The following is a 24,642-nucleotide window of genomic DNA, read 5'->3' as shown; positions in this document are numbered from 1 at the left end:
AGAAAAAATCCTTTACAGAGAAAGTGGCCAGAAATCTTTTGACCTGAGTTTAATGGAAAAAAGAAAAGCAAAGACCTGTGCCATGACGAGACGCTGCACCAGAGCACATTGAGTGAACATCGCAAGTAGAAAGTTTTATTTCTTTAAAAAAAAAAAGAAAAAGAAAACGTAGAACGATCAATGAAAGGTTGACAAGTTTCGTGAGATAAATTCACAACTGGCCACTGTTATTTGAAGCTCTCGTCTGGTTTTTTTTTTTTTTTTCCGACCATTCCAGTGTTAACATTAATTCTTCATTCTGGCATCACACAAGCTCCAGTAGCCGTTGAGCACAATGTACAATATTTACATGGATCACATGTTATTATGACAAAACAACAAAAATAAGTTAATGAGTATAATTAACAAACAGTGTGGAGGACAACCGACTCGGTGTTCTCAGGTTTAGGGTTAAACTCAACAGAGGGCGTATTTGATTGTGAGGAAAATATCAAGCTAATTGTACAAAGATCACCCAACTAGTTAGACTTGACTATACTATAAACGGTAGTGTGTGTCATCTGGGGGTGTGGAGGGGCTGCATATACATTTCTTCATCACTGGACAAAGGCTTTTAAAAATCTTCATCTTCCTAGACATCGTTTTCATTCAGAGGTTGCGCATGGGTCGGGGGTAAGATCGTTTGCTGCTGTTTTTGTTGTTTTTGAACAAGCTTTTGTCTTCTCGTGATCACAAACTCAACACAAACCAAAGTGACTTCTCATGATCGTGGAAGTAAAAGTGGTGAATTCATAATAACTGAGAGTTGGGAGTGAGTATATAGCTGCCAACAACCCCAAACGTCTTGTTGGGGTCTTGTTTACAACCAAGGGTACGACTAAAGGTGGGATCGGCGAGTAGGTTGGTTACGATAGCAGCAGTTAATATGCAAATGTTCTACTATAATGTTGTTGTGACAAGAAACCTTAAGGAAGGTTCGGTACCAGTAAGGACCAGGATCATGAGAACACAGTTTGGGTTATGTTCTGCCAAGATAAGAGAATTGTGATCCAGTGAGAACAGCATGTGTACATAATTACACCCATGGCCTCTCCAGCCTTGCATAAGTTCACCTTCACTCAAGGCAGCAAATAATAGGGCATCACTTTAGATGAGTGGTGACTTTCTTTGGTTAGAAACGAATAGGGTAAAAATGGCCTCCTCTTCATTTACATGTAGGTTCCCTGGTTGAGGATTGTTGGCCGGTCTAAAAATTAACCAAAAAAAGGATGTTGCTTTAATCATTTCTACTCTTATATTGTTGGACTTTTTTAAGATTGACTCATAATTGATCTTCAAAGAAAATAAGTCATAGTCCAGTCATCCTCACTCCTAGAAAATTGCATACCAGAAGAAGAAGGTGATCGGGTAAAGATAAAAGCCAATCAAGGCAGCGTGAAGGTCAAATCAATCTCTACAAACTAAAGACTTTTTGTGGGTTTGTCTCGGACTTATCGTCCTGTGGTACACACTCTACATGGACATTTAAAGGGAGAGTGTAAAGAGTGTCTGCGCAGCACTGTGGATGCTCCTATGATGTTGTATTGATGTCACAGCAGTAATTATGCGCAAGAGAACAATCCAAAAACGAAACATTTTGGAAATGATCTGATAGAGGCCGAATATGTAGGCGATGGTGGACTACAGGTGGACGTTGGTTTTTCAATATGGAGACATCAGTGTCTGGTTTTTCGTGCTTATACCGCGGCCACCGACCAAAGAAGCAAATCTACAGAAGTGTTTGTTAGCAGCTTCGCAAGGCTGCGCTTAGGCACAGAGCTTTGAGCTAAATGCTAACATTTGCTAATTAGCGCTAAAAATGGGAATGTCATTAGTTTTGCAGGTATTTGGTCTTAAACCAAAGTATAAGACAAACTGAAACATTTACCTCATGGTGATACTGGGTTAAAGGACACAGGTTGACCAGTGTTATCGCAGTATACCATGAGTTGAACATGAATAAGTTTAACCAGAAACTTCTAACTACTGGTGGCACTATGAAACGTAGGGTATATACTCTGGGTATCATGAATGCCTGGATGAAATGTCATGCCAATAGTTATTAATAATAATTGGATATTAATAACTATTTACAGTATGTAGTTTTGATGATATTTCAATCCCTAGATCCCTAAAGCCACACAGTCAATGTGGCCAAAAAGAAAAAAAATTGTTTCTTCAAGACAGAAGATAAATTAAAGGAAAACATTAATAAGTAAACAGACAAACGAGGATTCACTGAATTGTCTGATGGGCATGAAAATGACATGAATCACTTGCTATGACCTTCACAGTCTCCAGATCTCAACTCTGGAACTGGATTCATCATCATCGTCGTCATCATCATCATGATCCCTCCAGCCCTGAAGCTGTTTTGGAGACTCGTGGTGGATCAACATCTCAAACAAATGTTGTGCAGAATGAGCTTTTTCCATGGCCACGGTGTAAATGACCGATCATCTTCTATGAACTACAGGTTAGTTTGCTCTAACATGGCTGAACCTTCTCTTAACACAGCTCTTGTAATACTCACAGAGGGAACACTATTATTTAGCCTGCTAATATTAGTGATGATTAAATATACATTAAACTTCTGTTAATTCTAACACAGCTATTGTCGCCCTACTCGTTTTCCCTGCGTTAGCTGAAGCCGTTAGTAAACTGCAGTAGGCTGTTAGACGTGTTCAAGCATTAGCTTCTTGTTTGGCTTTATGCTAGCAATTTACAGAACTAAGCCTAGATTAAACCTATACCAGCTTCAGGAGTTAATCGTCTCTGTTAACATTTTATTGCAGCATTTAAGTAAAACTTTAAATTAGTAACTTAACAAGAATAATAATAACAGTAAAAAAAAAAGAAGAAAAAGACAAAAAGCTAAGACGTAACCATGACCATTACCATAACGTAGGGTAAACTGAAAAGACTGAGCATGTTCATGTCACTAACAGGCTTTGTTTGTTGTTTCTGCAGAGATTTGTTGCTGTTCTAAAGTCATGCTAGTTAACAGATGCACAGTGACGGCACCCGTGCGTTACCCCTATTTGATCCTGAACTATTCCTTTTCTTCTTCGTTCTAACTTCGACACAACCTGGTCTGTGTAGTTTTATAAAGTGCCCTCAGAGTTGTGCAGATTTTAGTCATCCAACTCAGCTTGTGTACATATTTAGAAGTTTCATATTTACAGAAAGAACTGAGATGAAAGATTCAAGATGGCCTGAAGGCTTTTTAAATATTTCCCTCAGAGAATATCATTTGCATGTGGACTGGTTTAGGGTTTTGTTTGTTTGCTTGTTTACTGCTACCGTGTGAGAAAGCTTCCCCAGGCTCATCGCTCTGAATACACGGAGGTGAACATAAAATCAAAAACACAAGTTAATAAAATGTCGTTCTTAAGGCTGTAGTTTGTAGTGTTGTTGTTTTGGACCTTCAACTGAATTTAACCCAGTTTAGAGTCCGGGTCTGATCAGCTGGGTTTGACTGTTCTTAGGCTCTTTCTAGATTTTTTTCTTTTTTTTTTTCAAAATAAAATTGTGATCTTTGGGACTGAGGTTTTATTTCTCCCATGATTCAATTTTGGATCCAGTCCAAAATTAGATCTTGACCTAAATTGTTTCAACTATTCTACTATAGACTACAAACTAAAGCCTCAATGCTAAAATGTACTTAAATGTTGCGATGGTTGATACCAATTGGATTTAGACCTGTTGTAGAAGATTATGTGATGATGTGTTTGTGGTTTTATGTTCACGCTCTGTATTTGTTTGTCGACCTCACTGCCTTCTTAGATGTTTAGTTTTGTAGGAACAACATTTTGTTTGTTGGTCAGTTTCTGTCTCAGTACAGAGGGGTTGTGTTTTTCTGCTTAAGCGTAATTGAGTTGCGTCCATTCATTGTTGTCTAGACCCTCGTCTTCGTTCCTCTCTGGTTTCTTCGTCTTCCACTCCCCCTCCATTCACCTTCATTCTGTAACTAGGCGAGGTCCGACTCGACCACGCACTGCTCGGTGTACTCCTTCACCAGCTCCACGCTCAGGATGTTGCGGCAGAAGTCGGACATGGGCTTCCACAGCGGCGGGTCCAGGAACATCTGGCACATCACGTGACCCTTCAGAGTGGCGGTGTGGCGTTGCAGGTGGCACAAGAACTGCTGCCGAACCAGGTTGATGTCTTTACCGAACATGTCAATATTCAGGTAATACCTAGTTCAAAAACAGTGCGTCAAACACATCATTCGGGAAATTAGCAACTTCTACTTTAAATGTCATGGATATCTTAAAGGGATAGTTCACCCAAAATTAAAATTTCACTCACCCTCATGTCGACGAACGGCTGGGAGAAGTTTCAGAGAAGTTTCAGATAATTAAATAAATCTGTATTTTAAGCTTGTTTGTAGCGGAAGCTCCCAGCACTGCTCTTCCTGGTCCGTCTTATTTAATTTTTTTCTGAACAATTTCTCATGTTGGGGCTTCAATACAAGAGGGACATTACAGACGAGCAGTATGGAGGTATTTGGATGTTTTTTGGTGTGTCTTTTTGGACGAAGACAAGTGAGTCCCATTCTCAACCATCATATGGACATGCAGTGCTGCACGGAGCCCCGCTGTAACTCCGAGAAGGCACGGAGGACTCTGAAACTTCTGCCAGCCCTTAGTTGACATGAGGGTGAGTAGATAATGAGTGAAATTTTAATTTTGGGTGAACTATCCCTTTAAAGCCATCGGTACCCTCAGAAGATATTGCTGCCCATATACTTATTTATGGACAGTAGCTGTGTCTGACTTAACCAGCAGCATCTATTCAACATTATGAGTAAGTAAAGAACAATCAATTACCAGTCATCTCCAATGGGAACCCTAAAAGGGAAGGTACAGAGGCTGGCCACGGTGGGGTTGATCCCATCGTCTACCATCCAGTCGATGTCCTTCTTCAGTAAGATGGCCATGTTACTGACCAGCGGCTTGAATGGCTGCCAGTCCTGAATGATGGTGGAGTTAGGAAGGACTCCCTGCATCAGGTCGGTGGCCAGATACAGCCGGTGGATAGCTGTATGGTCGAGACGCACAGGAGCAGAGTTAGAGGTGGACACAGAGGATTGGTTGTCTCCACCCAGACCGAGCTCAGACAGACGGAGCTTGAGATCTTCAGCTCTGAAGCGCACCAGCAGTATGCCCTGTAGAGGAGAGCCAGCGTGTGAACTGACCGCGACTGCACAAGACAAAGACAGAGGTTTTAATACTCATTTCTGGCTCATACCTGCTTGGTTATGATACGGTACTTCTGGAAGTCCTTGGGTCCGAGCTGATCGTCACGGGTCAGGCGGGCTACTTTAATCTCTGGGTACTTGGCTTTGACCAGTTCGGCGCAAAAACGCAGCAGAACTCCTGCCACGCCCTTCCCCCTTTCTTGAGGAGCAACACGGAGGCCTTCCACCAGCATGGTGTCCCCATCGTCAATCACACACACCGACTCCAGAGCAATCTGTCGAGCGTCACAGAGGAAGAAGGAAGACAAAACATTACCAATGACATCTCTGGGCGATAAAGTACCAAACTTCATCTAAACTCTTCAAGCTCAAACACAGAGAGTAGGGAGTACAATTTGAAATTCAGTGACTAAATGTAAGATTAAAGCAGAAGTAAGCAGAATGTTTGTGTTAATATAAGTCTTAAATAGTTCCTATCTTCCAACAGCAATCACGTATATAGAGTGTTTGGTCTGAAACACGGGTCTGTCAGTCACTCTGCTCTGCTGTAAGCCGAGGAGAAAACTTTCCTTGTATCCTACAACCTTTATCCAATGAGGAGAGAGAACGGCATAAAAGGGCGGTCCTCTCTGTGTGTGCAGCCAAGGGATGCACGTGAATGTGGTGACGTAGGGACGAGGGCGGGGGACTGCCAACTCCATCGGCTGACAAGAAGTTAGCCAAAACGACCGGATCGCTTACTTCTGCTTTAAAGTAGAACAAGTAGTCACAACTAAAAAGGACTTACCACTTTTCCCTGTTTGCGGGCCAGTATGACAGTGCGGTTGGTTTCCTGCAGCCAAGTGGTGTACCTAGTGGGCAAGTAGTCTAGGCCTCCATAGATGCCCTGGCTCATGGCCATGATATCGTCGAAGTCCTCCTCAGTGGCCACAGAGAACTGTAGGCCTGCCTGGGACAGGGACTCTGGGAGCTGGGGCATAGTCAGGCTGGTGTCAATCTTCATCTCGACAAAACTGATGGGATACAAAGTGGAGGAGAGGTTACTATGGAAGGCATTTATCAAGTGTTTCAGAGCAGGATGCCACTCTCAACCAGTCAACAGTGACCAGTTAAAAGTGACACCTGACTGGCCCCAGTATAAAGGCACCTTTTTGTCAAACCAGGATTTAGGAGAGCTCAGAGTTACAAGAAACATAATCCATCATTTGACTTGAGGCGACAACAAGCTTCAGAGATACAGCTTCTTGTATAACAGCTGTTTACATCTGATCACTCCAACAATGTAAACCAGTCAGCCCACTTCACACAAGGTCAACCTCTTCATCAGATACATCACAGTCAAACATCTCTCTGCCAGATAAAATAAAATAATGATATAAAGAAAATAACAAATCTCCAATCACAACAGCAGCAACAACACACTCATAACAACAGCCTACTCTACACTGCCTGCTCTGTATTTAGAGGCTGGGGGTGAAAGTAGAAGAAGACTGAGAAGTCAGGACTGAGAGTTTGGGAAGGATGTGTATTTGGTTTCAATAACTGAAGACAATGAATCCAGCATGAACCCATCAGGGAGCTTTTATAATTGTCAAGATTGGACCTGAAGAAGCAATGGATGAGAAAGGGACAGGAAGCACAATGCTGCCATAAAACCAATCAATCCACAGGGAACCTCAATTCTCCCTAAACTATTGATTATCACAGTCTGAACCAGTCGAAACACAATATATTCCAGAATAGGAATCAAACAAAGGGGTTTTGGGCAGATTAAGTAGCAAAACTGAAAGGAAGACGGACAAATGGACCAGATGCGCCGGAAACAAAGAGACAGTTTGAAGAGAAAGAAACAGACGGAAAGATGACAACAGACACAGGAACTGAAGACTGGCACCTATTTTTTGATCCCCCTGTCTTTCCCATAAATCCTGTAAATCCATACCCTCACCCCCCCTAATCCATACACTAATACTCCCTGATACCCACCCCACATCACAAACATGGGTATTTGTCCAGAGCTTAAACAAGACGCCACTGAATTAAATCCCTAAAATCTAATGGAGAAATATGAGAATAAAACAGTATCATTTGTCCACCATGTTGGCCAGATTACTGTTACTGTGCTCAGATGTTCTCGTGGTACTATCATGTACTGGTATCATCATTATTGTCTGTTACAGGTGCCAGAGTTTTTGCCTTTGATTAGGTTGAAGACATAAAGAAATGATGCAGGGAAGTGTGATCAAACACAATAAAACAAGCTTGTGCAAAAATTATTCATGCAACTCAAGAATCAATATAAACCAGAAGCGATGCAAAGAAACAACAAAAACAAAAAAGATAAATGATAATATTCAGCAACTTGTGAGAGGGACTGTGCATTGATCAGATTGTCAAATTGCACCAACTGATCATATCTTTTCTTTTCCAACTTTCGCAAGAAGTCCTGATCCTCAACATATCGGCGCTGTCTACACCTAATGTCCACTGAATACTTCTGCCTTACCTGGAAGCAATCACATGAACGATACACCTTAACTGAACATTCATGGCAAACAGGTACAACCAATACCCAGCCTTTATGGGTGGCACTATGTAGTCAGTGAAAGTATAATCACCAGCAGATGTAGAATTGACTGAGAATGTCCAACAGAGAGTCTAGGAAGCTAAAGACTGATCGTGGCTACAGAAGCAAGACAACTGACCAAAAGATGAGGCCAAAGGAGGACCCACCTTCCAACTACTGACCTATCTTGAACAAACAGTGTGTGACAGTAGATGTGTAAAACTCAAAGACAAGTACACAATCCGGGACAATCAACATGAGCTCAACACCATATAAACCCTTAAATGCCTGTAACTCCAGAAGACATGGTCATCACATTTACAGGACCCTCCACAGAGCATGACCTTGGTCACCCCTCATCAGGAATTAAACGTAACAAAAAGAGTCTTGATTCATGTGACCATCCAGGACACTGAAGCACAACAGCCAGTCTTCTAAAAGACCATCAAGTGTGGCTGTTCTGCATGAGCTTCAGCCTTACCATTTGGTTCCCCTCCGCAGGGACCACATCTGCCCCACTGGGGACGGATGGTTGTAAAGAGTGAGGATTAATGGGACAGCAGGGGCTGAACTAACAGATGGTCACACAGACAAAGAGGACAGCTTTATTCTTAAGGATTTTACAATCACATGGGAGCTGTGAAGAAGAAAGACACAGGAAAGAACAGGACTGTACTGAGAAGCCGCTTCATCCGAGTCATCGAAGGGGATGGAAGACCGACCAGCCATCACGTCCATGACAAATGTTGGGGCACCGAGGGGCAAAAAGGCCCCCAATGGCCCCTCGTGTTGGTATTTGTTGCAATGACAACTATAAACCACCGTAAACCTCCCATGCTGCAGCCCCAAACCACCCTAGAGGGGCCCCTGATGATATGTGCTGTGTCTACCCATTGTTGGCATGTGAGGCATTCAAGGAATGTCTGAAAATTGTAGTCGATGCCATTCGTTTGAATGTGGGTGGAACTCTTTGATGGGTGTCAATAGGTCTCTTGGCCTGGGGCCCCGCAAAGACTAGGATCGCCACTGGACCTGAAAACTCCCAACAATGTCTGATTAAAGGATTGTACCTCAAGTCTAGACCCCAGAGAGTGTGCAACCCCAGAGAGAGGATCTACCAAAAAGTGTTATCAATGCAGCAGGTTGGGCCCGAGGAAGAGCAATGGAAGAGAATAGTTCACTGGCAGAGGAGGTGGTGGCCTGGATCAGCACAAAGTGGCAAGAAAAAAAGAAAGTTGTTTCCTCTAGGTACAAGATTAGAAGGAGAATGTGTTCACACAATAACATGAGGTGTGACAAATGTGGTCCCAGAGGTCCAGACTGAGGCAGATTCAAGAAACCAGGTGATGAGGCTTTCATCAGACATGATTGTCTGAGCAAAAAGAGTCACTGTGGAAAATACCAGAAAACACATAAGGAGCTTCTGGCTGACCTGGCCATTGCTAAAGCATGGGGGTGGTTCATTTGATTATCTGGTATCTTGGACAATCATACTATATGATCTATTAGCAGTACAGATTGCGTTACTAAAAGTCTGTACTAACAAAACCATGTTAACTAAACAACAGCTGGAGACAGTCCTTGTTGAGTTCTGGTGAATTTCCACACCAGCAGAACTACAGACCTAGGATCAGCTCATGAACAAACAGCAGCACTGCCCAAACTAATACTCCCTATGCACCAAACAGAAAGTGTGATCTGTTGTGACAGAATTCATTAACAGGAAGACAGAGGATAGCACCGACTTCCAGTCAGGACTATCAGAATAAAATCACAAAATAGGGTACAGATCATGGATGGATGGATGGATTTTACCCAAAAAGATTGTCATATGATCTCTCGGCCAGATCGTCCACATAGATCGAAATACTATTCCTCCTACACAGAACTCTGAGAGACAACAAACTCAAAACCCAATGTGAGGTTGTTCACAGAGAGGACAGATGGGTTCTCCTTTCACCAAACTGTTTCAGGCCATGATGCAAATCAAAAGGATACGCATTTGTCCATTGTTAGAAAGCAACTTGAAAGCATATTGCTTCGATCTGCTGATGCCCCCCAAAAAAGCGACAAAATAAAGAGAGGTTTTGAAAACAACATTTATTTAAAGATCTAGCATCCTTTACAAATCAAGGCACAGCTTTCGGCCCATCATCTACACACATCTACAGGCCGCAACACCAGCCACCGCTACATGCTACAGGAGCATGATCAGTGCTGCTGCCAGTGGTTTAACTGAGGAAGTTCAACAGTCAGTGAGTCAAACAGCCTGTCCACGGCCAACACGTTTCTGTCATGGTTCACAGCCATCTACACCTGTGATGTCTTTCAAAGCAGTGATGTACCATTAGTATGCCAGGCAAATTTTGGACCCCCCCCCCAAAAAATTTGCTCATCTTGCACCAACAAATATAAACTGACCTAGACCTCACATAAAGACAATATGCAGTGCACTGATGATGCCCTAAATCTCCCTAAGTGGGGCCCATCATGAGGTTTTTGGATGACAATTTATAAGTATTAGTCCAAAATACTACTTTTTAGTTTCAAAATGCATCCCTTGAGCTACATTCACCTTCAATCCAGTGGGCAGAAATGGAGATCTTTGGAAACAGTATCAAAGACCTTAACAACCAGTGATGAATAAAAGGAATATCAAATTAACAGCTGTTGCTTTTCAACACTGTTTCAAAGAGATAACCCTGTCCTTGGTTTCAATGGGCTTCTTTGCCTGGGGCCCCTCGGAGTCTAGGATCAATACTACTTACAGCAAAAACAGAACTATTTCGTGTACGGTACAGAATAAAACAGAAAGCTGTAGCTGAAACGTGTGTGGTGTAGACAGAATGTGACTGTCAGACAATCCTCTACAATCAGGGGCGTCCACTGTTTGAATAACCACAGTGTCTATGAAAAATGTAGTGTTTGACCTCTGTCAAAACTCTTTCTTGTGTCCTCTGATGTCCTCCATGTGATGGGTGGGATGTAACAATACCATTAAAAAGAGGGGCTTGGACGGAGGGGGGGCAGTCAGTCCCTGAGGGGGGTTGTTGGTTTGTAGAGGCTAACACAGAAATGCTAGACATGTTCCAATAATCTATCAATCAGCCATGTGAGCTGTGAGGGTATTTGTAGTGCAAACACTGTCTGGCCACAGCGGACACACACACAGACACATGGTGGACACTGGTACTTTTCCATCATGCTTTGGTGCTGGGCTGGGAAGTCCAGTCCTGCCAATGAGAGCGGTGCTGTTTTGTTTTGGAGTTTCTATCTCCCGCTCTCTCTCTCTCACACACTCATTGATTCACTCTTCCCCCAGCACACTCTCACGCTCTCGCTGTCTTCCTGTCGCCGGCTGGCAGTATACTCCAAACTAAATGGAATTTGGCACGTTTGCAAAGACTGTGGAGCTGCCACTGTGAGCAAATGCCAGTATGCTTCCCTGCGAATCGGAGGGGAAATCTGGTCATTTAAAAATGATGCCAAGGCCACATGGGGGAGCTGTAGAGCAGGAATGTGTGAAAAAAAACAACAACAAGATGCACATGAAAAAATAAAACTCCTATCACCTTTGGTGGTGAACAGGCCATGGGGAACAGAGTTGATGGTCGGCAACGATGTGTGGACATTTTGGATCTAGAGCATTCTGACGTTGGCTCACATGAACAGCAGGAGAGTATTCAGGTGTCTGAAGCTTGGCAACAACTTGGCACAAAATGGCCACTGGGCCTGTGATAGATGGTCTGGGGTCAACAACAGCCTCTAGATGTTTAATCAATGTGATGATTTATTAAAGAAAGGTGAGGAAAGGTCGACACACTGGCACATATTCCTCGTTTAAGTCTTTGTTAACACACCAGCTGTGATTTATTTGGAGTATGCTGCCAGCTCTACTAGTCTTTGTCTTCCCCACACCTCCACACAGAACAGATAAGACCATCATACTGAAAATAACAGGAGCCCCTGAATAATACAAAACTCAAAGGAACACACCATGTCTTCAGTAGATTATCCTGTTGGTCAAGTGATGAGAACATGGGACACCAAAATCATTCATGTCTCCTGGGTAGATCCTTGGCTCCAGTGCTTCATGCCAGTAGGCTCCATGCTGACGTAAACACATAAGCATACCACCCTGTTGTGCGATAGCAGGCTCCATGTCATTTTTCCCACGCAGCCCGGCCTATACATGAAACAAACCAGTGACACACAGGCACCAGAAAATGATTAGTTGGTCAATTTGTCCATCATCACTCTGTGCTTGTTGCCATGACAATAAGATAACTGTGGGATACACTTTGACATTGTCACCTACAATGTTTGGTTCTGCAAATTCTCTTGCTAGCATCATAGTCCGAATTTCTGTCATGACCATTGAATTTAGTATATTTCAGCCTGAAGCTTTAATTAACCATAATGTTAATGTTTTCTCATGCATTAACTGAGATTTTTGTCTGGTCCTAGCACAGGGCAGAAAGTGAAGCCATAGTTCATTATTACAACAGTAAAGTACATTTACAAAAAACATAGGTAAGTTTAATGAACATTTGACGATTGTTATTCATCAGCGCTATCAATAAAAACCTTAAAGAGGTTTTTGTAAGTTAATTTTTTTTTGCTACGAGGCGATGGTGGTGATAGTTGGCTCGCATGTGCAAGACAAAAGTTTACAACATGTCGACGAGACGGGCCAGCGCTAGCTGGCTAGCATGCGAACTTCAATCGACATAAAGGTTTGATAGAGAAAAGAGTAACATTGGTGTTTGATTCCACTTCTGGAGACAGATAATGGTGCATAAAGGAATGAAGTTTGATGCTGAGCTGAGCTCACAAAGTGTCTTCTAGACTTGTAAGTCAACAGCTGCTAATGCTAAGGTTAGCTACAAAGCATTAGCAAAAATTACAAATAGCTCCTTTTACGACTTCTCAAATTTACAGTATGTCCACATGTGAGATGTGATGGACTTCAGTTACTTATATTTTATCAAATGGAGCTTTTCTAGTTTAGTCTAAGTTTGGAAAATGGTTATAAGAGGGGAAAAACAAAAAAAGGACATTTTAAAGCTGCTCGGTTGACGGGTTGAGGTGGTTTATTATACGACTGGTTGAGGTGGGTGGTCAACTGGTTCACTGTCCACCGTAAATAAAAACAATGAAAAGTCAATAACTTTTTTACTTCATTTTGTAAAATGAAGCATATTCATTTTTCTAAATCCTTCAGTCATATTTTAATATTTGATGAAATGTTATTTCATATATTTTACATATATTTTATGTTATAATATTATTAGGCCTACCCATCCCCACCACTCAACCACAGTTCTGGTCCTTTGTTTGAAGATTTTTTTTTTTTGTCTTTGTGAATTTGAACTAAACTCCCTTGTGACGATCAGCTGTTGCTATAGAAGCTAACTGACCTTTAAGACCTTCAGGACCTCCAGGTCCAGCATGTGACTGTAAATCAAGAAGACTGACTCTAACTCCTAATACGCCCTTGTGGAATGATGCACTTAGAAACCTTAACCTTGCAGAGCCTGTGACGAACATCCAGTATGATGATATGGATGACTCGGTCTCTGGCCATTATAGAGACAAAGGTCACGGTTAATGTCTGCACAGAGATTTACTACATCTCACTCCTGGAGGCGAGCCACCATCCTTAATAGATCTCTACTGAAGAGAAACTTCACTAAGACTGAACTTTGTGTCATTGTCAGTCCTGTGACGTTTCACTGAGGGGATTCGATTACACAACAAGGATTAGCTTTTGTCTTTAACATGGTATTAAGTTTGAAACCGTATGTAGGCTACCTGAGTGACTCTTTCTGAACATGGACCATGAATAGATATATTTAAACCTACCCCTCACTCATCCCAAAACAGCGTGGATGTAACCATACGCTGTTCATTTAAATCCCATTGACCTTAATGTACCATCTAAAGATCAATACCTGCTATGTTGATAGAGGCGTGTCAGCCAATACTGGCTCTCACTCTGCAGCCTGTTTAATCAAAGGGGGCGGAGAGCTTCTGGTAATGTAGGAAATAAAGTAAACAAATGATATCATCCTTCATCTAAATGAACGATGTGGCTCCTCTTTCAGTCAAACTCGATTTAAAAGGAACATTATTTGTTTATCTAATGTTTATCCATCATCGTTCAGCACATCGACTTTTACTTTTGTCTTTGACAGGAGCTCGGGTGTTTAGGTTTGACCCTGGACATCTATCAGGAGTTTGACTCTCGGAAACTGTCCAGTAACCTGACGTAGGAACTGATACATGAGCAACTGACAGTGGAAAGGACGACGAATCTTCTGGCTACAGGAGTCTGCCTGGGTCTTTTCCGGGATCAGAATAATGGAATGAATGGAATAAAACTGACTGCATGTTCACAACGTCTCACAAAACGGCAACATGTCCGAGTTTTTTTCTTTTCTGGGTTCTGGACAGTCCAGATCTGGTTCCAGGTCCAGATCTGACTGCTCAGTGGCAAAGTGTCTCAGCAGGACCGAATGGAAAACACCGCCTGGTCAATGACGAGCAGTTAGCAAGGTGTTGTGCTTTTGATAGACAATGCCTTTGTTTGAGATAATGACATCTCCTATCGGCAAACACAGTTGGGTAATGTGGATGAATTGGGATCATCGCAGCCAAGTATCAACCAGGTATCTCCAACACAATCAATTCCCAACGGATCAGCCAATCAGCTGAGAGCTACATCGATTTTTTTTGGGGACTTCCAGGAAAGATTTGAACGAATTATGCAACATTTTGTCGCTTTGAGTGAGTTTATTTAAGAGGAACCACGATGGCTTCTCCACCTGGAGCCCCATCATCACCAGAGGACCGATGACTGGTAACCAGCTGGTTCCCTCCACACACACACACACACACATACACACACACACACACACACACACACATAGTGTATATCTGAATGTGAGAAACAGCCGGTGGAGACACCTGTTCTCCAGGAACATCCTGACAAACACAATCACTTCCGCTCCAAAACCCCCCAGGTGATAAAACGATAACCAACGACAACCACCACGCAAAGGTTTCAGAACACCTCCATTTTCAGCCAGAGATTGAGAAACAACTGTGAGAAAACAAAAGAAAATTCAATTTTTCGAAACAAAAGAAAAATTCCAAGGCAGAGTGCCTTGGAATTTTTCTTTTGTTTTCTCACATCATTGATCCCTTTCCAAAGAGCACCTCTTTTTAAACAACGCGTCCACGAAGCGCTCCTTTGTTTGAAGATTTATTGAGAAACAACTATTGAACCTTCTTGTTGAACTAAACTGATTCTAAATGTTTTCAAACCCTGTAGTGAAGGAACAGTTTGTCATTAAGAAAATTAAGTTTATTATATAGAAACCAATCAGATACAAGACAATGAAAGATCTTTACATTGAAATACATTAAATTGTATTGAAAGAATCATTTAATTAAATATGATTTACAATAAAATATTGAAGATAAGATATTACAATTAAGAAAACATTAAAATAAAATATTTTTTTTGCTACTGTAGTTGAAGTGAACAGTGAAGTCTAAAGGCCTGACCCAGTTGTTCCTCATAGTGTCATCGCGCCCTGTGATAACTCACTGCAGAGACTGTCCTTGCCTTGTCCAGATAACAGGGAACGTTCGGTGCCACATTATAACATCTCATCAAACCCTTTATCTTTCACAGCCTTGTTAGAAAACACTGATCTTCCTTTTTTTTTTTTGCTCTTCTTCCAGTCAGAGCCCTGCACCTGTTCTCCAGGTGAACTCCTGCTGGGACATCCGCGGCTCTCTGCCTGTTCCTGAACTCCTCGTGTTCCCTTGACAATGACCGGCGCCTACTTTAACTCTTTGATGACACTTTAGGGGGGTTTGAACAGGTGTTTGGTCCGGGTTTAGCCATTAGCACTAGTCCACATCTGTTGTGGTGTCGTTTTCAAGCAGGTTCAGGAGGGATCGGTGTCCATGTGGTCTTCAGGGTGCAGTCGGTTTGAAACAATTTCCTTGTCCCTCGATCTGATCGTTCAGGAGAAACGGAAACGTCCCGTAGTCCAGAGGGAAAGCTAAATTCTTTTCATTAGATCGACTGTAATTGGTGATGGATCCCTTTGGAAGAATATTGATGAAATTGAAGTTAATAGTCTGTTTTCTTTGAGGGCTTTTGTGCCATTGAAACTTTTGTTGGACTGAGCTGTTTTGCTGAACAAATGGAGGTGATCTAAAACTTTGAGCTGCGGTGTTGTCGGCCACGATAACAGATAGAGACGGATAGAAACGGCTAAATAAAGATCTGGACACGCTTAATTTGTAATTTTATTTATTGTTAGAGCACAGTGGCTCTGACATGTTCAAGGTCTTAACGCTCTCTCTTCGTCTTCCTGATGATGATGGGACGATGAATCAGAGCTGGTTCTCCTGGAGATAAACAAACAGGTTTCATTGTTTTGAATTTTGGACATTTGTTTAATTTAAGCAAACTCCCACGTTAGAATAATAATTTATTCATGTTGTCGTTACCTGCTAAGAGCTCTGGTGTCATCAGAGGAGCCACTCACACAACCACTTCAGCACATGTTGCTTAATGGTTTTAATGGTTTCAAACCAGCACCTGTACAACGCGGCGGTGGTCATGAATAATGTGTTAACTGAGATGGGATGCATAATTCAGAGGAGGACAGTGTAGACTTACCATGTAGCTACCGTCTTGTAGGCGGTAATCCTCTGATGAGGTTATGACACACTGTCGTACGCTCGAGTCAGTAAACACAACACTAACAGGGTTGTTTGTTGTTGTAGATTGTAGATTGTAGATTTCACTTTTGTTGTGTCATTAAAATGAAATCAGATGTGCCGACAGACAGAAACTCAGCTTGGAAATGTTCAAAATTATCCCTGTAAAGAATGGACAACATTATTAAGCGCATATTAAATCTTTATTTGTTTGTCATCTGTCAGAAACGAGCACAAGAACTTTATTTTAGTTCTTTTTTTAGTCCTTTCTGAGATGTTGAAAGTGAAAGTGTGCCGCTGTAGCGCAGCTAACAGCTTCAGTCAACATCAGAAAACCTTTTTTTTTCTTTCTATAAGTGATGAAAACCAATGAACATCACTTTGATGGCACCAAAGTTACGTTTTGTGTTGTTTAGACCTACTTTTACTCATCTGTTTGCTATTTTAAGGAGCTGTTTGTACATTTTGCTACTGCTACAGGGCGCATGACTTCTGTCCGACTACCTATTTCTCCAACTTCCCATTTCTCCGACCATACATTTCTTTATTTTTGCGTCCATTAGTCCGACCTCCCATTTCTCCAACCTAACCGTAACACTGTAGAATAACTCGGATTAATGGGTAGTCGGAGAAATGAGCGGTCGGACTTTTGGGCGGTCGGACTGACGTGCTCCCCATTGCTACGTAGCCAACGTTAGCATTAACAGCTGTTTACTTAACCTCAGCCCCGGTTGTGTTTATAGCACAAGAGGTTAACGTGGTCAGTGTTACATCTTAAGGGAAGCATTTAGGCAGTATTTAGAAATGCTACCCTAAATAAAGTGGCCTAAAGGGACAGTCCAGAGCAAACAAACTAGCTTGCTAGGTAGCAGAAGAAAAGAAGTGATAGAAAATTGAAATGAAACAAGAATGAATGGTATTTTCAATCATTGGAGAAAGCTGTTGAATAACAAATTGACAGTGAAGGAATGAAGTTTGATGCTGAACCGATAGCTGCTAATGCTAACGTTGGCTATGTAGTAAAAAACGAAACACTGGTAGGCTGAAAAAGCTCCTTTAACTGTTTTGCATATGTAGCTGTGAACTATAGGTTTTAATCACAGTGTAGCCTAAAATCTCTGGACTTGGACACATTTAGATCTCAGATCACTGACCTGAGATCAGGTTTCAGGCAGATTTCTCAGTGCTGTTGATGAGCCAAAGATGTTAATTCATGTAATCAGACCAGCGCTGAAAGAGCAGTTCAACACTTCAGTGCTCATTAACTGTCATGCAGAGACGTAAAGGAGAAGATTTATGTCCTGCACCACTGTAGTTAATTTCTTGGAGGCTGTTTTCAGGTGATGAATCTTTATATGTAGATTTATTTCTCTATTTAAACAGACCCTGGACTTGTTATAAGTGTGGAGACGGCTGCCGAGCGACGAGACCTTGGTAGGAAATGAGGACTTTGATAAGATACAGCAGGTTGCGGATATACAGTATCAGTCTGTTGTTGATGCAGCTCTGCACATGGGATCTGTTACACACACACACACACAAAGATCCGGCTGAGTTGAATCAGACCCTTCAGTATAAACCTTTGCCGTTTTCAGCGCTCGGATCGGACATTACATCTCCAAACAGAGGAGAACTGAGATCAAACATCGTTTAAAACGAACAGGAGCCATTGAAACGCCTCCTATATCACAAAAGTTGGCAGTTTACGTCACTGACTGCCAGGGACAAAACGAGGGTTATGGTGATTAAAATGTGTTGGATCACTCGTAATGAGCTTTTTTTTTTTCCCCGTATCTGCAGATTAATCATCTATCGACTTCTCCCTGCTCCGAAACCATCGTGATTATAACGACCTTTAAAAATCCACTACGGGCCGACCTCTATAGTTGTGACTAATGTGTCAGTGGAGAGGTTTGTTCAGATCTCAACATATTCAACTCAACGACTGATGTTTGATGCCTCTGCTCCATTGTCGTTGTCCTCGTTGTCACCACAGTAACCCCACAGTCTGAGGCCCTTTTCTTTTCTTTCTTTTCTTTTTTTTTTCAGTGGAAACAGGGAAACCGGAGCCGCGTCGGTCGGACCGGGTCTTCTGGTTTACGTTACGTAATCTGACGGATCCTGACTCTCTTCCACACGTGACTAAAACACACGCTCGTGACCTGAGCTGCTGCTGCTGCGGCTGCTGCTGTGAAAATGAGTGGGGTCACAAAGGGGGGAGGGGGGATGTGGATGTGGATGTGAGGGTGGGGGTGGGGGTGGGGGTTGGCCCACACGGAAAAAACCTATAGGTTTTAGGTTTGAATATATGTGACATACATGAAATTGGCCGTTTTCATATATATAAACATATGCTATTTATATATGGTGCATATATGCGCATATATGAAAGGAAACATGGAAATATGGTGCATATATATAAAATGTATGCACCATATACTGTATATATATATAGCATACGGTATATGCGTATATATGAAAACAGTCAATTGTATGTATGTCAGCGATGCTGTCTTTTGTTTTTTGTTTGCTTTTCAATGTTCTTGGGGACAACACATGGAAATGAGCCTTTGGCTTCACTCCGGCTTGCTTACATCTTATTCCTAGTGAAGAAATGTTCATTAGCATGCATTGTCCCTCTCAAATAAACTAATAATAATAATAATAACATATATTCAAACCTTTTTTTTTTTTTAATCAATTTTTTATTTTGTTTTATTTCATTGCAATTCCATTTATCCATTCCCCTTGACCCCACCCTTGTAACATGTAGAAGCTAAAATAGAGTACAGACCATATAAGGAAAAACCTCCAAGAGGGTATTTTCCCAATACAAACATTAGATTAGAGCGATTACAGGGAAAAACAAAAACAAAAACCTATATTAAAACCTATAGGTTCTTTCCGTGAAGGATGGCGTGTGTGTGACACCCACAGACATCTGCAGGTGTAATGTGATGAAACAGAAGGGGAGGAGTGTGTTGCAGTGACAGTGAGCGAGGCTTTGCATCACGACACACACACGCTATAGTTTGACTTTGCAGTGCCTCAATGAAGTAATAAACCTCCTCCTCTTCCTCTTCCTTCTCCTCCTCCTCTTCCTCCTCACCTCTCACCTCCTCTTTACCTCCTTCTATTTTAATCTCAATCCTAATTTCCTCCTAACCTCGTTCACCAACTCCTCTGAGCCTCCTCCTCTCTCCCTCCTCCTCCTCCTCCTCCTCCTCCTCCACCATCTACCATCCCCCTCCTCCTGCTCCACTCCTCCTCTCCTAAATCTGTCCCTCCCCTCTTTTCTCTCTCTTCCGTGCTCCCCCCTTTTCCTATCCAACCCCTCACCCCACCCCCGCACTGCAGCACCTATACACTCATTAATCTCCAAGGTCCTTTCATTGCTGCACAGTGTGTGTGTGTGTGTGTGTGTAAAGAGAGAGTGTATTTATCACGATGTCACACTTAACCCTGAGAAGTCAGGCGAAACACTAAAGGCGGATTTATATTTTCACACGTTAAAGGTGCTGTCTGTCAGTTTTTTTTTTTGCTTTTGCTACGTAGCCAACGTTACCATTGGTATCTGTTAATGTACCAAACTACCAATCGAACCACACAGCCCAGTATGATCAGATCAGCACTGATATGAAAAGACATTGTAAAATCTGTGGGTAACACTTTATAATAAGTACACACGCATTAATAAATACTGAATTCCTTATTTATAAAGCCTGAATACTCATTAGTTTATAAATACAGTGAGTGCTTAACCCTAACCCTATGAATAAAACATTTTAACTGTGTTTTAATGAGTATTCATGTGTTATAAATGATGAATTGCTTAACTAATGCTTAATAGTGTGTAGCCTACTTATTATAAAATGTTACCAATCTGGGTATGGAAAATATCAACATAATGAATGTTATATGGTATTATAGGCTGCAGTTTTGTCACTTTGTTTAATTGATACATGCAAATGTATTAAAAATGATACATTTTCAATGTCAATGGGCTTTAGTATGGCTATATATTTATACTTGTGCAGTAAAAACATATATGTATAAACTACATACATACAGTAACACATATCTTACTACTGTATAAGTGACATAAATGTGAATAATAGACTCCATGTATGTGTTACTTATACATTACACATACTGTATATGAAATGGTTGTAATTCCTAATAGGTTTCACATACAATTATTACTTTATATGTATATATAGCCTACTTCATCTGTATGTACATATATTATATTTGCATATGGGTTGTTTTGGGAAAAAAAGAAGAAATACATTTGTGTTATTTCCCAACTTGTTGTGCATGGAGCCATTGCACTAAATCTGTCCCATACAAATATGTGATATGTAGCTCACTTTTTTTCTGGGATGTTAATGTTTCACATGTTTCACTAATCTAATGCAACACTTATGACCCACGCATGAGCGTTTGAGAGAAGAGCAGGAATTCATGTGTCACGTCACGCTGCCATCGTTCATCACAGAGTCCTCATTCATCCATACAGAGGGTCCGACATGCCACATCGGCGCAGTTTGTCATCCCGACTGTCTCATTCCTCAGCTCCTCATCACTGACGCTGGTCATTCACTCAGTTTGACTGGTGAGTCTGTTGTTGTAAAGACAGTTTTAACTCAACGGCAAAAAAAACGTTGGAATACAGCCTGAGAAAGCTGACGAACGCTAAAAACCATCCAACAATGCAGACAAACATGACTTCATATGCTATATCCTAATCACAGCTTTGGAAATGTGTTTGAATAATGTTACGGTGCAGTGAACAAAGTTTTTCTCAGCACCGACGTGAATGATTTTAAACTCTACAATCACAGATCAGTTTATTAGGAACACCTTTCAATCTGCTTATTCATGCAATTAACCAATCAGACAATCATGTGGAAGTGGTGCAGTGCAGTTCACGAGGAACAATGTGACTGGAGAAAACAGCAGCAGCAGCAGCAGCAGCAGCAGCAGAGTGAAATACACGTCCAACCTTGGGGTGGACGGACGACGACAACAACCGATCAATCTCTGAGGCTGAGTGATTTTGCCGACGACCACGTTCAAGCCCTTAATGGCTCCACAGTTCACTGTCTTCTAATGGCTCTTCTGCTTTCTGCAGGACAACGCTCTGTGTTATCAGTGAACCCGTCTCTAGACCTAGGTCCGGTAAAACCTTTGTGATGTGATGGGAACGGGAGATCAGAGTCTCGGAGTTAAATTAAACATCTGATGGACGTGTGACGTGAAGAACTGAGGCTGCGATGTTTAAGTCTTCCTAATAAAGTGATCAGTGCTGCATTGTTGGCAATGGACTCTGGCTGTGGCCTTGTAAGCTGGTTTGGATTTTTTTTTAACTTCCCTTTAATCCTTTTAAACTTTTTAGGTTTTAGTATCGTAATCTATTTATTGTCTCTTTTTTAATTTATTATGCATATTGTGGAGCGTCCACCCAACTCAAGCTTTTCACAATGTATGTACTTGTACATCTGTGTGACAATAAACTTCTTGAATCTTGGCGTATAAAACTTAATACTACACATTTAAATCTGGTTTCTGTGTTAATGACAGTTACAGCTTCACTGGGTGACTGATTTTTATCCAAAATAGTGATTTGTCTTAAAAGAAACTTATTGCTAGGTGCTTTTTTAAAAGTCAAAAGTGTCTAAAAATCTTAAATCTATTGAAAAAACGAAATAACTGAACAACACCGGCTATAAACCATCCCTTCAGATAGATCAGTAAGTGTTAAAATCACTTTTGAAAGAGCAACAACCAATGGTGAAAGTTCAAAACCTGGCCAACAAACCAATAACGTAACTTCATCACTCAGTCAGTCAGTAACACACATTTGCGTTTACATTACTGTCCCCATGTGTTCAGGTCCGTCCAAAACCAGAGACAACTTCATTAGTAGGGGTGTGCCAAAAAATCGATTCACATTAGAATCACAATTCTCATTTAATACGATTCAGAATCGATATAAAATGTCCCAAAATCGAATTCGAATTTATAAGGCAGCATGTTTAACTGCACTATTTTTTTTTAAATAAAGAGGCACTTTTAATGTTGTTACTTAAGCAATATGTGATATTGCTTTTATGCAACAGTTTCAACAATTCCATCTAAGCAGGGATACATGTTTAAAACTCAATAAATGTGAAAAAGACACTTTAGTCATTTGTCTTGCAAAGCAGACTGGAGTAGATCATGAGGATCCTTTGCACACCGATAGACTGAAGCAGAAATCATTAGGAATCAAATCGTTTTGAATCGAAAATCGATTTTGAATCGAATCGTAGCCCCAAAAATCAGAATCGAATCGAATCGTGAGATAGTAAAAGATTCCCACTCCTATTCATCATTAGCTTGTCTTTATTCTACAGATTGAGCTTGTATCCACTGGAGGGACCCAAACTTTTGAGTATTAGCAAGATTTGAGTAAGTCAGAAGCTAGTTTTTATATTTAAAACAACAGCCATGCGTCCATATACTGTCCTCGAAGTCATCCCATGAGACAGAGATAGAGAGATGGACGGCGGCGAGACGGAGAGACTGGACCGAGTGAGTAAATGTGTTGACAACAGTGGAAAGACCCGGGTCTCAATGTTGTGTTTTGCTATTTTTTCTCTCCCTCCCATAATTAATACAATAATGCCTCCACGCTTTCAATGGCAAATACCAAACTGTCAGAGGAAATCAGATCACATTCACACCTCCCTCTCTCCCTCTCTCTTTCTCTCCCTCTCTCTTTCTATCCCTCTCTCTCCCTCTTTCTCCCAAAGCCATGAGATCAACCATGACAACAGAAACTCAGCATGGGAAAAAAAAGAAAAAAGAAGGATGCCGCATGTAAGTACCGTAATCGTACGACGATGATGATTTCACTTGCGTGTGATGTAAAATGGGTTGTTTTTAGTGCGTTCGCTGCTCTTTCACTAACTGTGATGTCATCATGTCCAGCAGCAAAAGCAAAAGCAAAAGCAGTGGACAGATGTTAGTGCCCAGCTGTTGGACAGGTGCTTATAGGCTACGATGCTTTATATAATAAAACAGATGTATTTGTGATGCGGTAGCTACACGGTTTTGATACGACACACACACAACTGTGTTTGTCTACATGTGTGTTTGGAAACTAATCATGACCCAGTTTGAATTTGGCTTTCAATTCAATCCATCATAGCCTACTGCTGCGTATCTGCTGGATGGGAGGACATTTAATAAGATATTTAGGCTGTATTATGTAAAACACGCTAAATTAAATGGAGGTTTACACTGTTACACTGCTATGTAACCGATGCTTCGTTTAATACCTGACAGGTGCTGTGTTACGTACATTCAGTAGGCTACAGGATAATCCCGTTTCTGTTCACCACTGGCTCCCAGTCCACTGACCCCACGGCCCTTATGGCTTGTAGCCCCCCACCCACCACCCCCCCACAATGATAGAGTTACAAGAGAAGTAATGAGATAGGAGGACCCACGTCTGTGAATTTCACATGAGTCACGTTTATCTGCTCACATGCTCAGTAGCTACTAGCCTATAAGTTGGGCTATACGTTGCAGAAACATGAGTCGCATATAATTAGTTAAAGTGCATATCTATAGGACTTTTGGAGGTTTCACTATCGCTAATAGCCTACTTTTACCAACACTTATAAAAACTGCATTAGCATTCGTTTGCAATGATTTTTTCCTAAAGTTAACTTAAACATGTTAACGGCTTGTGCTAAATTGTACGTTGAGTGTCTTAACATGCTAACATCTCACATGTAAAAATGAAAATAAGGTTATCATTTGGAAATTAGGCAGTAATTAGGCTACACTAAATGTTGAAGTTAAAAATTACAGTTTAAACACAATTGTCAGCATAGCCTAAGCTATTACATGCTAAATATTACTATAAGTCTCATTTGTAGGCCATGTTTAGGCTACTATAATATGCTAATGCTAGTTTAGCACGTATATCTGCTCACATGCTCAGTACGAGCCTATAAGTTAGGCTAGGCTATACGTTGCAGAAAAATGAGTCGCATATAATTAGTTAAAGTGCATATCTATAGGACTTTTGGAGGTT

The 24,642-nt window shown here is 41.4% G+C and overlaps 1 protein-coding gene across 1 annotated transcript; it reads right to left on the bottom strand.

Moving 5' to 3' along the window:
* Window positions 1-4,009: 4,009 nt before the first annotated feature.
* On the bottom strand, window positions 4,010-11,864 carry LOC311001865 (histidine N-acetyltransferase-like; the record flags this gene model as incomplete). Its single annotated transcript, XM_083993044.1, is given in 6 exon segments — window positions 4,010-4,238; window positions 4,872-5,209; window positions 5,293-5,517; window positions 6,030-6,255; window positions 11,805-11,848; window positions 11,850-11,864. Coding segments are annotated over 6 exon segments (1,077 nt in total).
* Window positions 11,865-24,642: the final 12,778 nt, after the last annotated feature.

Source organism: Trachurus trachurus, assembly GCF_905171665.1.
Source record: "Trachurus trachurus genome assembly, chromosome: 18".
Lineage (NCBI taxonomy): Eukaryota > Metazoa > Chordata > Actinopteri > Carangiformes > Carangidae > Trachurus > Trachurus trachurus.
Note: the sequence above shows the minus strand (reverse complement) of the source record. Positions and strands in the feature narration are given on the sequence as shown.